At 32.7% G+C, this 18,563-nt stretch overlaps 3 protein-coding genes across 11 annotated transcripts in view; 2 read left to right on the top strand and 1 right to left on the bottom strand.

Annotated features, from left to right (window-relative positions):
- The first annotated feature begins 121 nt into the window (after positions 1-121).
- LOC143200693 (DNA-directed RNA polymerase I subunit RPA49) lies at positions 122-2,197 on the top strand. The gene is made up of 6 exons (XM_076411288.1): positions 122-268; positions 322-509; positions 591-795; positions 848-1,043; positions 1,619-1,831; positions 1,891-2,197. The coding sequence occupies exons 1-6, from the start codon at positions 220-222 to the stop codon at positions 2,132-2,134; spliced, it is 1,095 nt and encodes a 364-aa protein (XP_076267403.1). The 5' UTR covers positions 122-219; the 3' UTR covers positions 2,135-2,197.
- A 2,778-nt stretch (positions 2,198-4,975) lies between these two features.
- The window catches only part of LOC143200690 (uncharacterized), a 106,050-nt gene continuing 92,462 nt past the window's right edge, over positions 4,976-18,563 (bottom strand). Inside the window, exons 6-10 of one of the 6 annotated variants that reach the window (XM_076411278.1) lie at positions 7,269-7,355; positions 6,829-6,951; positions 6,423-6,524; positions 6,187-6,333; positions 4,976-6,129 (exon numbers count right to left, since the gene is read on the bottom strand). In XM_076411278.1, the coding sequence (XP_076267393.1) occupies positions 6,019-6,129; positions 6,187-6,333; positions 6,423-6,524; positions 6,829-6,951; positions 7,269-7,355 (570 nt within the window). In that variant the 3' untranslated portion in view covers positions 4,976-6,018. The remainder of the gene's footprint in view (positions 6,130-6,186; positions 6,334-6,422; positions 6,525-6,828; positions 6,952-7,268; positions 7,356-18,563) is intronic. The other 5 variants (XM_076411279.1, XM_076411281.1, XM_076411280.1 and 2 more) reach the window with 5 other exon arrangements.
- The window catches only part of LOC143200665 (uncharacterized), a 53,916-nt gene continuing 47,939 nt past the window's right edge, over positions 12,587-18,563 (top strand). For 3 of the 4 annotated variants that reach the window (XM_076411209.1, XM_076411210.1, XM_076411211.1), the window contains exons 1-5: positions 12,587-12,685; positions 12,776-12,883; positions 13,282-13,389; positions 14,982-15,089; positions 15,948-16,055. In XM_076411209.1, coding sequence (XP_076267324.1) covers positions 12,607-12,685; positions 12,776-12,883; positions 13,282-13,389; positions 14,982-15,089; positions 15,948-16,055 — 511 coding nt within the window. In that variant the 5' untranslated portion in view covers positions 12,587-12,606. The remainder of the gene's footprint in view (positions 12,686-12,775; positions 12,884-13,281; positions 13,390-14,981; positions 15,090-15,947; positions 16,056-18,563) is intronic. The other variant, XM_076411212.1, reaches the window with a different exon arrangement.

Raw genomic sequence — 18,563 nt, forward strand, 5'->3', positions numbered from 1 at the left:
CTATACTTATTGAATAGTAACATTTAATAGTAATTACTATTTTCAGTCGCTAGTTTGTGACTATCGACTGTTTCGACTGTTTTCAGTCGATAGTTCCCAACGCTACAGACGAACGATTTGATAACATAACCTCTTATGTTCACGTGTGTTTTTTCTGCAATTGCATTATTGGCATATTATACTTTTATTGTTTTTAGTACATAAAAATATCTTGAAAATATGCCAAAAATTAAAACAATTACTAGAAATAAAAACAAACCAGTTTTGTGTAAGTAGATTAAAAATATAAGTAATGTTGTTTTAATTTTTAATATATTTCAGTTGAGTTTCAAAATGGTAAAATTAAACAGGACAATGATTGCTTACTGGAAGTGGCCTTATTTAGGGATAAAGTTAAAAATAAAAAGATCTTAGGAGTTTCTAATGGCGATATGATTTATTCAGGGGAAGTAAATAATGATGATCTATTCAATAATTTTTTAGCTATTAGCAAGAAGGGAGGAAAAGAGGTAATATATTAATATGTAAGTTGTCTATAGCTGTTTTTCAGTTTTGTTATATATTGATACTATAGTTAAATTAACTTCTAGATTGAACTTGTTGAAATTGAAACCACCAGTTTAACTCCATTTTTAAAACAAACTATTGCAGTCGCCTCTCCTGTCAAACAACATGCCGTTTCAGAATTACAAAAAAAATTCGGCTCAAAAAAAGCCAAGCGATATACTGAACAACATGAACGGCTGGCAATGAACCTAGAACATGTAACTGGAAGATTAGAAAAAATTGTTGAAGGTAATGTTTCAATTGTATTAGTTGTGCATAAACTCATTTGCTTCTTATTTAGGTATGGATGTTGATGTTGAAACTAATATTATACCAGAAACACCAAGTGACAGTGGTTATAGACCTAAAATAAACCGGGATGCCTCCACTAAAGAGGGTGTTTATATATTATCTGATCTGGTGACTGATGATATACTAAATTCCTTAGAAGAAAGGTTGGATTCAGTTTTAGATGCTGCCGATATAAAAAAATGCGGGTAAGTAAATTATATAAAATGTTATAAGGTAATAAATTATTGATTGTTAAGTTGCTTTTATAAGGCACTTCTTAAATTATGTCAGATGATGATGTTTAACTCAATCCCAGATAATTCTTTCTTACTAATTATCTATTTAGTTTATTATATTTTTCTATTCATCATTATGGATGTTGCCATCACCAAACACTTATCATAAATTGAGAGTAGCTTTCCACATTAAACTAGTAGATATGCCTTAGTGGTACTACAATAAACAGTTCTTTTAAATATTTGTTTTTCCACATTATCAACATCAGTATCATTCAGCAGAATGTCGATATTTTGGATTCTGCAAGTTGTCTTAGTAATGTTTCATACTAGGGTACTTTTTTATATTTTGCCCATTGGAATACTGAGTCATCATCATGTATTTCAGAGGGTGTTAGAGCAAGATGTTGACAACAAACATAAAATATATTCATTATATTATATATAGATAAATCAGTTGCTGGATTATCATCCAATTATTATTAATTAATTTATCAACCAATAATTGATACATATCATCTATAATAATAATCAAAATATTTTAGACTGACATCTGTAATAGAAAGCCAGATACAATCACTGCAAGAACAATCTTTGCCAGAGCAGATTTTCAAAGATAAATGCAAAATACTGCTTTGTGTCAATAATTTAATAGAATTCATGAAAACTCCCACCAAGAGTATGACAAAGAAATATATGGCTTGTAATTATTCTATCTTAATGGATAAATATATTAAGAAAAATTTCATGGTCAATGGGTAAGTATCAGATGTTTCATGAGAGTGAGTATGTTCCTAATAAAAGTTTTTTTGTATAGTACCAGGTCATTAAATATGAGAGACAAATGTGTGTGTTACATAATCGTTCTAATAATGATAGCGGTGAATTACGAAATGGATTTGGACATTCTGGCCAAGGATTTGAAGATTGGTTTGAATAAGGCAAAAGAACTGGCTAGGCATTTAGGATTCAGCCAATCCACTAAGTCAAAGACTGGTATTGTTCTTAAAATACCCGTGCCTCCACCACCGACTTTATTCATGAAAAAGAAAAAAAATTAAATTTAGTAATACTATAAAAAGTATTGTATAAAATATAATGTGAATAAAGTTTTTGTTATTAAATATTGTATTATTTTGGTTGATCAATTCAATATCAAAGTCTTTGTTAATATGGAGCTGTTGTGTGGGTTTGAAGAATATCTTATTCAGCTATTAGTACTCATTGGAATATCTTGTGTTGTACAAAATGAATGTTAATGTTAGACAAAAAGCTTAGTAGATCAAAGTCAGAAGAACTGATGGTACTTCTAACTCCGCCTAAATCAAATATTTGTCTATCAGTCAATTGAAAAACTTTTTGAGCTCATGGTTTTGTATTAAAAAATCAAACCAACTAGTAATTCAATGCTACCAGAACAAAGTTTATCGATGAATAACCGTGCTGCAAAATACCATAAGGTACGATAGAACCATACGATGACCTCACAATTAAATGGATTTGCGATGTTATCTAATGGTGTGTACAGACACAGAACACAGATTTCTGTATTCTATGGTGTACAAACTTGAGCATTCGGCTCGAACTGAATCGGCATATTAACTAAAAACATATGTATGCGCAGGAAATTGGGCTACGTGGGCTGTACCCACCATAAGATTTCGCCCTAAGACATAAAATAAAGTTACTGAAGCGTGACAACATAGCTACTGGATAACGCTTAGGGCAAGATTGAAGCAAACCCCACCACACGAACTTGTATAGTTTAATTTTAATTTGGGAAATACATGATGTATTTATTCCAAAATTCGTCTTGCTTGTGTCTTGATGCAAATACAAGAGCACAATAGTAATAAATACATTTTATAAATTGTGATTGTACTAAGCATATGTATTGTAAAATATAACAAAAAAATCTTGCCACGTGAATTAGGATTGATGATGATGAGTGAATGGTTTCAACACTTCTTTCTCAAAATAGACGACTATGAACCAGAAAATACTACTTATTATATATAGAACTTATATAATAAAACATTTTGGACGTCAATGTGTAATAGGTCAATTGAAAAGTCCCCGGCCTGACACATAGATGGCGTTGCTAGAATTAAATTCATATGTTTTTAGTTAGCCCTAACCCTCAAAAGATACGTATATAAATTTGACACCTGTCGGATCATTAGTTTGTGAATTATAGCTACAAAACATAGAAGAGTCTGTATATTTTGTGATTTATAAGATTTTGAGTGAAGCAACTTTTGTTATTGTGAAAAAAATGCATAAAAAAGAATTTTGCGTGTTGATAAAATATTGCTTTTTGAAGGGAAAAATACAGTTGAATCAAAAACTTGGCTTGATGCCGAGTTTCCGGACACTGCCCCAGGGAAATCAACCATCAAGGATTGGTGTGTTAAGACGAAAACATTTAAAAATCCACAAAATAATTTTGAATGACCGTAAATTGAAATTGAATGAAATAGCAGATACTCTAAAGATATCAACTGAACATGTACATCATATCATTCTGGAATATTTGGGTATGAAAAAGCTGTGTGCAAAGTCGGTGCAGCGCGAGCTCACTTTTAGGTGGTGGTGGTAAAAGGTGGTGTATTTTTCATTATAGGAGCCACTCTGTGAGCAGAGCAACACAACTCAAATTAATTTGTAGAGAAGAATTAAAAAAAGGATTGGTTACAGAGAATTTAATGTAAATTAAAAAGAGTTATCAGATGGTAAGTAAGACCATTGGTGCAATATTATAAATTCTTATTTGAACTTTGGACTACTGTAGTATAATAAGAGTTACTTTTTATAATAAGAGTACACTTTTAAAGAGCTACAAGACATAAAAATCCAGTAAGTTATATAGCCCGACTGATATGACTCAGGTTGTTTGGAAATAAATACTGTATTTATGTCCAACGTAAAATGTTGTGAGCGAAGGGATTACAATTAAGGGTTCCGTTTATATTAAAATAAGATCCTTGAATCCTGTTGGAATTAAGAAAAATCCAGAATTATATATAACGAACATAAGAAACATCCTTATTCGTGTAAGTATTCGATATCTGGCACAAGCATTGTTGTTGAAGGCCACCATCGCATTGGAGTTGTGAAATAAACCAGCCTACTAGAATTTGGGCAAACCCTTGTCTCTTTTTACCAACTATGGGTTTATCCACGGTCCTCAGCATTAAGCCTACCGACTGGCGAGTGACCAATTTTAGAAATCTGGTATTATTTTAAAATAGGATCGAGTTGGCAGTGTCGTCTGTGCAGTCAATTTTTTAAATTAAATTAAAAGTTGTTTTAAACTTTTCACAATTTACGTTTATTCTACACGTTTCACAATTTATATTCAACCAGTGCTATATTTACTACTGGATTAGTCCATAAGTAAATTAAGCAATTGCTTAGGAGATCACGTCTTGGCAAGTTTGTCAGAATAATTTGTTCGGAGTAATATATGAGTCAGTAGTAAAGAATGAAGTATGAAACAAACATTTTGAGAACTTCAAAACACATTGGAATAATAAAAACATATTCTATTTAAATTTATAGTGAGGATCCGACGAATTTTGTGTTTGGTGATGACGTATTTCGAAAATCTACAAGTGGAGCTGGCAATGATTCTTACGTTAGTTAATCTAAATTGAAATTCCCTTACTAATACTTGATATACAAACTATTGGCCTACTCCACTTGGTTTAAACTACAATCTCTGCTAATTTAAGCAGGAAATTATGGGAAAATGTATGTGCGGTCAGCAATTGACTTTCAATGGAAATTTTCATTATACTTTAAAAATATATTAGTAACCACCAAATATTAAATTTGATAATCTTGACCGCGGTATAAAACAGATTCACGCACCAGGGATGGGTCATTATAAACAAATACAATACTGTAAAAATTATTTATTAACAAAACAAAATAAGTACCAGTTGGACTAAAGTTTTATTTTGTTTTTGAGGCAAGTTACTAAGCAAGATTAACAAATTAGGACTAGACTTTTAGAAAACTCGCTAGTGTTTTAGTACAGTTTCAGCCCGAATCAAACGATACAAAATACTGACAAATCATACTGGACTGTATCGCACTTCGTTCAATCTACCTAAATTATAAATATATAAATTATTTACACCGTTGTTACATAAATTAAGGCGTCCTCTCTTTTCAGCCTGAAAATAGTTTTAGTTTCCTTCGTAACAGTGTTAGAGTGTTAGTGACTGAAAAGACAGGACGCTGTGTGAGTAGTACCTAACTTAACAACTGTTTTTTATAGGCAGTCTTTAGTAAAAAGGGTTATAAATATATCAAACAACTAACTTGGAATGCATATATAATGTAGCTGCCTAGGGGCATTAAAGTTATACAAACGTATATTATGTTGGATGCTTCAGATAATGAAGCACCCAGTCTAGTACAATAATAACATTTGGTTTTTATTGAGTACCATGCTCATCAACAAAACTATATCTCCGCCATATCTTGATTCAAATCATCATTACGGACAGACCGTCATTACAAAAATAGTTTTTAATCAAGATTGTAAGTGATTAGATCTTAGCTTAGTACGAATGATAAACCTATAATTAAGAGCACCAATTATATAGAATTAGGGACTTGGTTCAAGTTTAATAAATAAATCAGCGCTTATAGTAACAACAGTAACAAATGTGTGGGGATTAAGTAGTGGGATGGTACTAGAATCACTTTTGCATAGGGAAATTATATCTGCCCGATGTCGAACCATCAAGAACAACTCATTTTGGCAGTGTTATCACATTATAACTCCCGATGGACTTTCTCTATACAATAGCAACCTCTTTAGTTCAACGCAACTAGTGATTATAACTCGTATATGGTCAGACCTACATATGTTAAAGCTCATAATTCGTTTTATTTATTGTTGTGCACCCGTGCAGCTGTCTGAGTTCTTTTGTCATTCATCCAGTTCGTCCATACGACAGCGGACAGCTACTTCCACCACCTCCAAGCTGGGGTAGTCCAGTTCCTTGACCAGACATAGCACTGCTGATAATATGTTCGAGTTCTTAAAAAAAAAACAAAGCTTTTATTTGTGAATTTATGGTAAGGGCAAGAATCATACCCTGGTCACTGGTCTACGGGCGAAGGGAGGTCTATGGGCCGCTGCTGAGCATGCGTATCGCTTCTCCGGCACAGACACAGAAGATACTTCGCTAGTATCGTTCCTGTACTGCTGACTTTGGATGTATCGATCTCCATTTGTATATTCCTAGTAAAATAATGAACAACCGTTAAGCCAAAGCTAAAACTGAGCAGATAGGATAATAAGGAGGGTATCATCGTAGTCTTATTCCTTACCTTTATACAACTGGCCGATTGACTAGTTACAATTTTAGACTCCCTGTAAGTACCATCACAGGCTTGACGTTCTTCGAACGAGTTAGTAGTCGATGATGATTTCTGTTAATATGGCCGTAGTTAGCATGGCGACATTAAATGAGGGTACCTTAAAAGCCAAGGTGCAAAGTCTCACATCTTGACTCTTGAAGGTGGATAAAATAATAATGAAAGAAAACTGAGTTAGTGAATGTAGTGCATGTGTATTTTTCGATGGAAGCTTTATGTTAGTTAAGTAGGTTAAATATATCCATGAAAACAATCATTACAAGGAAGTTGCTGAACATTATTAGGGGTTGTTAGGTGTTAGATGTGGGAGTTGTGTTAACCAGCACCTCTTATATTTTCTGAAATTTCAGCAATATACCTCATAATATTGGTTACGTTGCCGGGGAGATTCTCTATCGTAACTGTTTCGTCTTCGCTCGACATATTGGGTTTCCTCAGGGCTGTAGCTACGTCTTAGGGATTCTTGTCGTCTAGGGGGGCTCTAAAAATGTACCATACACTATTTAAACGAAAATATTCCTTTGATAAACCGTAGGCGACGAGGATATCTCCATAGAACACAGCGACGAACGCGAATTAATTTTAATGTGCATTAAACATTGATAATACTGATGTATTGTTGATGTGCAAGCATGTGCTTCTATGATTGAGTGCTCGTCGAGAATAAAAACGAATAAAGCCAATTTAGTTTCAGCTTGTAATAAGTAGTGGTCCGATTTTTCGTCATGTCGGGACCAATACTTATGTAGAGCCGCTGCCTGATATGAAACAATGTACGAAACGTGAGACTAATCTTACCGGCTGCGACGGCGAGTACTCCCTGCTCCCTTCCGAATTGTCTTCCCGGGGATACTGGTCCTCGCTCTCTTCCATCTCATATTCGGTCTTGGTGGGGGAGGAAAGCATCAATATTAATACGATTAATACGGTTAGAACGATGGAATGTGAAGTGACAGTATTATTGTTGACTTTAATTAAAATAATTCTATTGTGGGGTTTTACTGATATGTTTAGGTCGGGAAGAACATCTTTTCGTTTTTTTTAATTGAGTTCGAAAAAGGAGGATGTTCTATGTTCGACTGTATATATATTTTTTAATGTATGTTCGCCGATTTCTACGTCAAATGTGTACCGATTTTCAAAATTCTTTCTTTTTTATTCGATTTCCGAGATAGTTCCATTGGAACTAAGTCAGGATGGTGAAATCCGGTGGAATAGAAGAAAACCTTTATTTAAAAAAAATAATTAAGGGAAACCTTTGTATAAAATTGAATATGTTTATAAAACGTTCTGAATATTACATTTATTATATTATAGATGAACAATGTACTAATAAACTTAAATAAATTTGAGTGTCGACGGAAAGTATAGGTTAATTTGTGAATTGGAGATTCTATATATGGGATTGTAGATATTCTATATATGTATAAAACAATTTTGAATAGACTATATATTATACTTTTCAAATATAGGAATAAATTACAAGAATTATAACTTGTTATCTTGGCTGTTAGACTAATGTTTATATATTGATAAATAGTTATATATTGTTTTATTAAGCGACTTCGAAAAAGGAGTATATATTTGTTTAATGTATGTTCGCCGATTTCTACGTTAATTGTGGGTCGATTTTAAAAATTGTTTTTTTATTCGAAAGAGTGCACTTCCGAGGTGGTCCTATTGGAACCAAACCAGGATCTTTTTAAAAGGCATGTACAAAGTTTTCACATATTTGTTATCTAAAATAATCAGATATTTGTGTATAATGTTAATATTGCTGAGCTGATGTGACGGATAATCGAAAGTTGTTCAGAGCAAAAGCCATTCAATTTGCTTTTTAAGCACTAACTGTAGCATGTAATATCCTCGTAGAAATGTTGTAATTTTAGCGGTCCATAAATGGACCACTGCCATTTGACCACCTACTCCCACTAGCATGGGCCCTCTTCATATTTACGTGTTTATTGTATTATTTATTATCTTACTTAATATGGGTCATTATCCTCGTTTATAATTTTATTATTTAAAGAATTATTATAATATACGTCTTAAACCCGCTCGAAAATTTTATTTTCCAATCCAAATATCTAACAGTAGAAAATTGTTTCTATGCTGTAATACTTAAAGAATTTAGCTCCCAAGCAGAAGTCGCGAGTTCGATTCCCGGCGCGGACAATATCTTTTTGTTGTTGTTTAGTTAGAATATCTGTCAAATTATCTAAGCCAGGTAGCGGACCCCGGGGCCTGAAGCGCTCCTTATTTTCAATCATTGTTTCTTTATTTCTATTTTTCCTCATACGGGTTGCACCTTTACTTACTTTACTTTACTTTGGTTTACCCACTGTAATATTAAATAAAATAACTGCGTAATTTATTGAGTAAATCTCTAACACTAAAAATAGATAAATAAAATATTTTTAACAAAAAAATTGAACCGACATCAAAAAATAAATAAGGCGCTCACTAAAAAGTAAAAAATAATCAAACTTAGATTTTTAACACAAAAAAATATTAGAATAAAATATGTATATAATAATCGTTGTAATAACTAAATAAAAATAATCAAAACCCTTAATAAACCTATCTACTACACGTATTTTATATTCTACTATATACACACAATTTAGCTTAATACCTATTTATCTATTTACATTATTATTTAACTACTACTAACTGATTACTTTGAAGTCGGTGCCGAACCCAAACACTAAATGTCGCAAAATTATATTATCATTTTTGTATTTTTTGGGCTCGGCACCGGGTTCAAAGCGATAGGCTGGTAGTAGCTAAAATAATATTTTAAATAAATAAATAAGTTTAAGTAGGTATTAAGCTAAATTGTGTGTATATAGTAGAATATAAAATACGTGTAGTAGGTAGGTTAAATAAGGTTTTCGTACGTTTTTATTTTTATTTCGTTTTATGTTTATAGGAGATGAAAACTGTATAAACATTTTTTAACATTACTTTCAAGAAAAAATGTTTGTTTAATTTGTGAATCCAAGATCATTTGATCGCAAGATGTCTGTCTTGCAAGAAAATCTGGTGGGACCTGGTTAGCGTCCGACTTGTGAATTCATAAAAAAAAAGTCCACAATACGTTCTTGCATATGTCATGATAAGGTGATTTTGCAACACGTTTTATACAGCGAAATCAGTCAAAGAAGTTCTGATCACTTGGATGGGAAGTTTTATCGCACTGTCCAGACATGGCTCCAACTGACTACCACCTTTTCGTATCGATGGGGCCCTTGCAGAACACTACTTCGGCATTTCGAAGAAGTTAAGAAATGACTCGAAAAATGGTTTAGTTCAATAGCTCAATAAATAGCCTGACAGATGGTCGAAATGTATAAGAATCAATTGGTTAATACTTTGAATAAATAAAATATAACTATGTCTTGTAACTAAGGTGTTTTCTTTAATAAAAAAAAACGAAAAATAGTTACCCACACACCTGATATTATAAGCTTAGGGACAGTTTATATTATGATGAAATGTTACCACACTTTACAAAAAACAATATTGACAAAATATTTGAAATATCATGTTACATTCATGCTACATTGATTGACTACGTTGATTTCACTCCATTTATCTTTATTTTATGTGCCTAAAACTATCAAATGAGCATGGAAAATATTTGATGTTATGTTATGTCCTATTATTAATCTGTAATTATTAATTATATTATTAAGCAACAAAAGAAACAGTACTTGGAACATTCTTCGACGACACAGTTACCATGGCAAAAGATGTATTTCTGCTTAAGGTTGTAGAAAAAGTACAACTAGCGGTCAACAAGACATTCATATAAACTAGAGACTGGAAAACACATCTTAATAGCTACAAATCTGTCCATGTTATATCACTTGACGGATGCCCTATTCCTCAAGTAGAATCAGCTAAACACCTCGGAATATCTTGATGGTAGGTTTAATTGGAAACATTATGTTAATGACAAAAAGCAGAGCAGATTAGACTCAAGTCAAGCAACTGTAATGGTTAATCGGTATATACTACCATTTTGACTTAAAATCAAAGAGATTGGTGGACCCATGGTGTACAAATATGGAGTTGCACTAAAACATTAAACCAACTACTAATGGAGTACGTACCCAAAACAAAGTTTTACGGTTAATTACCAATACTTATCGTCACGTAATCAACGAAGAGCTGCACGATGACCTCGAAATCAAATGTATATACGAAGTGATCCAAGATTTCGCCTTAGAACATAAAACAAGGTTGCTAATCGCGCAACACGTAGGTAATCAGAAAATTGGAGCGAACTAAACCACACGAACTTATTTAGTGTATAAATGTATTCTTAATTTTAGCCTGAGTAGTTTTATTTTAATTTGGGAAATACGTACTGATGTATTAATCCCGTACTCGTCTTGCTTGTGTATTACTGCCAGTATAACAGAACAGTGGTAATGAATTAATTTGTAAATTAAGACTGTACAAAGCATATCTCATGTAAGATGTAATTAATTAAAAAAACTCACATTGTGGGTTATATTAACAGTGTATTTCAAAAACAAACATTATTCTGTGCTTTTACTTGGTTCATTTATACGGAAAATCTGACAAATCTGCAGAACAAGTTGAACCTTACAGACCTATTTTGCTGCTACCTGCAATATCAAAGCTACTTGAAAAACTAATATTTAAACGTGTTAAACATATTGTAATAATACCAGATTTTCAGTTTGGTTTTCGAAATCACCATTCAACAATCGATCAAGTGCACAGAGTAACTGCGGCTATTGAAAGAGCGTTTGAGGAAAAGAAATACTGCCCTGCAATATTTCTGGATGTCTCACAAGCTTTTGATCGGGTTTGGCATTTGGGATTAATCTGTAAGATGAGCAAATTGTTACCGCGTAACTATTGTCAATTGCTAGAGTCATACCTTTTCGGAAGAAAATTTAGAGTATCGCATGAAATGGCGTTCCCGACATTTAAAACTATTTCGGTTGGAGTTCCACAAGGTAGCGTCCTAGGAACTCTCCTATATCTGCTCTACACTGCCGACATTCCGACAACAAAAGAAACACTACTTGGCACCTTTGCTGATGACACAATTATTATGGCAAACGACATATCTCTGCCTAGGACAGTAGAAAAAGTACAAGTGACAGTCAACAAAATATACAAATGGACGAAAGATTGGAAAATTCAACTCCAAATCTATCCACGTTAATTTTGAATTGCAGCGAAATAATAAAAGCTTAATGAAATCACTCAACGGATGCCCGATTCCGGAATCCATCTTGAAGGTAGATTAGATTGGAAACATCATGTTAGACAAAAAGAAAAACACATTTGAACCAAAATAAAACAACTGGTTAGTCGAAAAATACTCTCAGCTTGATCTAAAATCAAAGAGGTTGATTTATAAAACAATTATAAAGCCAGTTCGGACCTATGGGATGCAAATATGGGGTTGCACTAAAAATTCAAATCAACTAGTCATCCAACGTACCCAAAATAATGTTCTACAATTAATTACTAATGCTTATCGCTACGAAACTAACGAAGAGTTGCACGATGACCTGGAAATCAAATGGATTTGCGAAGTTATCCAAGATTTTGCCTTGAAACACGAAAGAAGATTATTAAATCATACTAACGCGGAAGCAATACAACTGCTGGACAGCGCGTAGGATGTCAGGAGATTGAAGCGAACCAAACCACGAACTTATATAAAGTGTATACCTTTAGTGTAAGCTATAGCCATAAGTTATTATAATTTTATAATTGAGGAATACATATTGATGTATTTTCTCGTACTCGTCTTGCTTGTGAATTAATCCAAGTACTAATGAAATGTAGTAATAAATTAATGTATAATTAAGATTGTACTAAGCGTATCTAATAAAGATGTTATAAAAAAAAACTTATACGGAAAATTATTATGGGTCCAAAATAGTATTGGGAAGTGCTCTCTTTATTTTTTCATTAGGTGTTGCAAGTGTACGTTGCAGTCCTCGTATTAAAATGTTTTAAGTTAACAAGGAACACGAAAACGAATATTGTCGCGACGAATTTATCAGCGTATGAATGTACACAAAAAAGAAACATTTTGCCCTCATTCTTCAGGCGATCTCATACACGTCCGCATGACACGATGGCTAGTGGATATGGCTCTTCGGGAAACAAAGCTAAACGTGAAGATTTGGCCGATACATCCGATACCACAGAGCGAGGTTATATCCTTCTTTTAACATTTATAAAATTCTAGTTACCAAACTGTATACAGTTTTTATTCATATAAAACTAACATTATTTGTTTTCAGATAAATCTGTGCAGACTGAGGATATTATTATAGCACCATCAACTCCACCGAAAACTCGCGAAGATGATCAGTCAGAGGAGACGCAAGTCACTTCCCTACAAAGTACCGGTAATGATAATATTGAATTTGTTTTAAATCTGTAGTTTATAAGTGACTGCAATCTGTCATCAACACTCTGATATTTTGCCATAATATTTGCATCTTGTTTAAAAAAACTGATTATTGTTAAGGTGGACGTTTACTGAGATTAATATATTAGTAAAGATAACACCAGATGAATAGATTCATTTCATACATCGCACTGAGGCTAAGAAGTAATCGTAGTTCTCTTTGTCTGCCAACATCAGGCATTACTTGAATACATTTGCCTGATATCTTGACCATCATTTGCCCTTTAATTGCAGATACTTGATAATTCGAGCTAAACGATTAAAATTTATTCCATGTTGTGTATTTGTATAAAAAATTATTATCGTGATATAAAGTCAGTATTATCTTGTTTTCAGGTAAATCCAAAAAGAAAATGGTTGCTGCTGCAGTCCCATCAACTCCACCGAAAACTCGCGAAGTTGATCAGCCAGAGGAGTCACAAGTCACTTCCCCACAAAGTACCGGTAATAATAATATTGCTTTTTTTAATCTGTATTTTATAAGTGACTGAAATTGCTTCCTGCAATCTGCCATCAATACTCCGTCATATTTTGCCATAATACTTTCATCTTGTTTAAAAAAAAACTGATTATCGTTAGATGGACGTTTACTTTTTTGTATAACATCTTTATTAGATACGCTTAGTACAATCTTAATTTACAATTAATTTATTACTACTTTTCATTTGTACTTGGATTAATTCACAAGACGAGTGCGAGAAAATACATCAATATGTATTCCTGTATATGTACAAAATTATAATAAGCTATAGCTATAGTTTACACTAAAGGTATACACTTTATATAAGTTTGTACGGTTTGGTTCGCTTCAATCTCCTGACATCCTGCGCTCTGTCCAGAAGTTGTATTGCTTCCACGTTAGTATGATTTAGTAATCTTCTTTCGTGTTTCAAGGCGAAATCCTGGATAACTTCGCAAATCCATTTGGTTTCCAGGTCATCGTGCAGTTCTTCGTTGGTTACGTAGCAATAGGCATTGGTAATCAAACGAAGAACCTTGCTTTGACAGCGTTGTATGACTAGTTGATTTGCATTTTTAGTGCAACTCCATATTTGCACTCCATACGTCCAAATTGGCTGTATAATTGTCTTATAGATCAACCTCTTTGATTTTAGATCAAGTTGAGAGTATCTTCCGACTAACCGGTATAGTTGTTTTATTTTGGTTCTAATGTGTTTTGCTTTTTGTCTAACGTAATGTTTCCAATTTTAAAATTTGCTCATCATACAGATTAATCCCAAATGCCAAACCCGATCAAAAGGTTGTGAGATATCCAGAAATATTGCAGGGCAGTATTTCTTTTCCTCAAACGCTTTTTCAATAACCGCAGTTACTCTGTGCACTTGATCGATTGTTGAATGGTAATTTCGAAAACCAAACTGCAAATCTGGTATTATTACAAAATTTTTAATACGTTTAAATATTAGATTCTCAAATAGCTTTGATATTGCAGGTAGTAGCGAAATAGGCCTGTAAGATTCGACTTGTTCTGCAGGTTTGTCAGGTTTTTTGAGCATAATTATTTGGTGCCATCTTAAAGCACTCCGGAACATGCTTCAGTCTTAAACAGGCATTAAATATATATGTCAACATGATGATTGCTTTTCGTGGCAGTTCTTTCAATAATCCAGGTGAAATGTCATCTATACCAGGTGCCTTTTTAGGATTGAGGTTATCAATTTCAGTGGCAACTTCCAATGGAGAAATTAGATTTAGATCTACATCGGGTTGATAAACAAGAGATGTAGGACATCTACTGAGATTCATATATTAGTAAAGATAGTAATTATATATAATATATAATTAGTAATTCTCTTTTTTTCAATATTAGGCATTACTTGAATATATTTTTCTGGTACCTTGACTATCATTTGCCCTTTAATTGCAGACACCTAATAATTCGAGACAAGCGATTTTAAAATGTATTCTATGTTATTCTTTAAAAGTAATAAAATGTTAGCTACTAAACTATATAGATTTTTTATTTCTATACAAACTATCATCGCGATATAAAGTTAACATTTTCTTGTTTTCAGGTAAATCCAAAAAGAAAATGGTTGCTGCTGCAGTCCCATCAACTCCACCGAAAACTCGCCAAGTTGATCAGCCAGACGAGTCACAAGTCCCTTCTCCACAAAGTACCGGTAATAATAATATTGCACTTTTTAAATCTGTAGTTTATAAGTGACTGCAATCTGTCATCAATACTCTGATATTTTGCCATAATATTTTCATCTTGTTAAAAATAACCTGATTATCATTAAGGTGGAAATTTACTGTCATATAACATCTGATGAATAGATTCAATTTATACATCGCAATGAAGTTAAATTACAAAGGAATCGTAATTCTCTTTGTTTGCCAATATTAGGCATTACTTGAACACATTTGTCTAATATCCTGACCATCATTTGCCCTTTAATTGCAGATACCTAATAATTCGAGCTAAGCGATTAAAATTTATTCTATCTTTAAACGTAATAAAATGTTAGCTACTAAACTATATATAATTTTTATTTGTATAAAAAACTATCATCGTGATATTTTTTTTTATTACTCTTCGTGAGTCCACAATCTGCCCTATTGGCAATAAGTATTTCTTCTGTTTATATTATATATACATGGCATGTAGAAAATCACTTCATTAAGCAATCTTCTATATAAAATATAATCTTAATTAATTAGTCTTATTCTAATGCTTATTCTAAACTCTACATATGTCCAGTAATCAGATCAGGTGGTGTTAAACGTTTTAGTCTACGCACTTCACTATCACGTCGCATATTTAGCTGATTAGCGAGTACATTGGGATGCACTGACACTCTTTCGAAGTACTTCACACAAACACGTTGAATTACACTCGTTATAGGTTCTAGAGGAATATCGCGTTGTATCACTTTATTTGAAATATAGTACGGAGCATCAACAATGGCACGCAACACCTTATTTTGGAACCGTTGAATGATCATCGTGATATAAAGTTAACATTATCTTGTTTTCAGGTAAATTCAAAAAGAAAATGGCTGCTGCTGCAGCCCCATCAACACCACCGAAAACTCGCGAAGCTTATCAGCCAGAGGAGTCACAAGTCACTTCCCCACGAAGTACCGGTAATAAAAATACATTTTTTTTTAATTTGTATTTTATAAGTGTTTACCAATACTCAGTGATTTTGCCATAATACTTTAATCTTATTTAAAAAAAACTGGTTAACGTTAGGTGGACATTTACTGAGATTCATATATTAGTAAAAATAACACCTGAGGAATATAGTCTATTCAAAGTTTATTTGTATATGCGTCATCGAAATATGTGACATCAAAGCGTCGCAATGTTGCCGGAGCAACTCTGAGTTTTAGTTCAGTTTGGCTTTGACATACAACTAAATTTTGATCTAAATAAAATAATTGAACAAAAATGTTATCAAATATAATTTATATTGAGAAATACATATTGATCTATTTATTTTGCAGTCGTCTTGCTTGTGAATTAATCCAAGTATAAATGTGATTAATTTATAATTGAGATTGTACTAAGGCTATCTAATAAAGATGTTATCAAAAAAATTATTTTAACATGATAGTACATCTAAAAACTAATGTTAATAATACAGCCACAATAGTTTTGCATACTATATATTAATTTCATACATTTATCAACCCGATATAGATCTAAATCTAATTTCTCCACTGGAAGTTGCCACTGAAATTGATAACCTCAATCCTAAAAAGGCACCTGGTATAGATGACATTTCACCTGGATTATTGAAAGAACTGCCACGAAAAGCAATCATCATGTTGACATAAATATTTAATGCCTGTTTAAGGCTGAAGCATGTCCCGGAATGCTTTAAAGTTGCACAAATAATTATGCTCAAAAAACCTGAGAAACCTGCAGAACAAGTCGAATCTTACAGGCCTATTTCATTACTACCTGCAATATCAAAGCTATTTGAGAAGCTGATATATAAACGTGTTAAACATTTGGTAACAATACCAGATTTCCAGTTTGATTTTCGAAATCACCATTCAACTATCGATCAGGTGCACAGAGTAACTGCGGCTATTGAAAGAGCGTTTGAAGAAAAGTAATACTGCCCTGCAATATTCCTGGATGTTTCACAAGCTTTTGATCGGGTTTGGCATTTGGGATTAATCTGTAAGATGAGCAAATTGTTATCACGTAACTATTGTCAATTGCTGGAGTCATATTTATCCGGAAGAAAATTTAGAGTATCGCACGAAATGACGTTCTCGACATTTAAAAATATCTCGGCTGGAGTTCCACAAGGTAGCGTCTTAGGACCTCTCCTGTATCTACTCTACACTGCTGACATTCCAACAACAAAAGAAACACTTCTTGGAACCTTTGCTGATGACACAGTTATTATGGCAAAAGATATATCTCTGCCTAGGGCAATAGAAAAAGTGCAAGTAGCAGTCAACAAAATCTACAAATGGACAAAAGATTGGAAAATTCAACTTAATAGCTCCAAATCTGTCCACGTTAATTTTGCATTAAGGCGAAATAATAAAAATTTAATTATATCACTTAATGGATGCCCGATTCCTCAAGCAGAATCAGCAAAATACCTTGGAATCCATCTTGACGGTAGATTAAATTGAATTGATTAAATTGACGGAAGCATCACGTTAGACAAAAAGCAAAACACATTAGAACCAAAATAAAACAACTATACTGGTTAGTCGGAAGATACTCTCAACTTGATCTAAAATCAAAGAGGTTGATCTATAATACAATTATAAAGCCAATTTGGACCTATGGTGTGCAAATATGGGGTTGCACTAAAAATTCAAATCAGTTAGTCATACAGCGCTGTCAAAATAAGATTCTTCGATTGATTACCAATGCCTATCGCTATGTAACCAATGAAAAACTGCACGATGACCTGGAAATCAAATGGATTTGGGAAGTTGTGCAGGATTTTGCCTTGAAACACGAAAGAAGATTACTAAATCATTCTAACGTGGAAGCAATACAACTGCTGGACAGCGCACAGGATGTCAGGAGATTGAAACGAACAAAACCATACGAACTTCTGTGAACATTTAGTGTGTATTATCAGTGTAAACTATAGCTATAAGTTAATAATTAATAAATAATTATAATTTTATAATTGAGGAATACATACTGATATATTTTCTCGCACTCGTCTTGCTTGTTAATTAATCCAAGCACATGGGAAAAGTAGTAATAAATTAATTGTAATAATAATAATAATTAATATTTTACTAAGCGTATCTAATAAAGATGTTATAAAAAAAATTTCATATATCGCAATGAGGTTACGAAGAAAATTAATTCTCTTTGTTGGTCGATATTTGTCATTAGTTGAATAGATTTGTCTGATATCTTAACCACCATTTGCACATTAATTGCAGATATCTAAGAATTCGACCAATGCGATTAAAATTTATTCTATGTTTTCCTTTAAAAATAATAAAATGTTAGCTACTAACCTACAGTGTATTCAAAGTTTTTTTACACATACCTCATCAAGATGTTTAATGATTTTTCAAGACTTTTACCTGTCGCAATTTGTAAATTCGTTTTATAATCGGACAATATTTTCTTTCACATTTTATTCTAGTTAAAAA

The sequence above is a fragment of the Rhynchophorus ferrugineus genome, unplaced genomic scaffold (genome assembly GCF_030347505.1).
Source record: "Rhynchophorus ferrugineus isolate W39M unplaced genomic scaffold, kcgeb_rfMv2 rfM8, whole genome shotgun sequence".
Taxonomy (NCBI): domain Eukaryota; kingdom Metazoa; phylum Arthropoda; class Insecta; order Coleoptera; family Curculionidae; genus Rhynchophorus; species Rhynchophorus ferrugineus.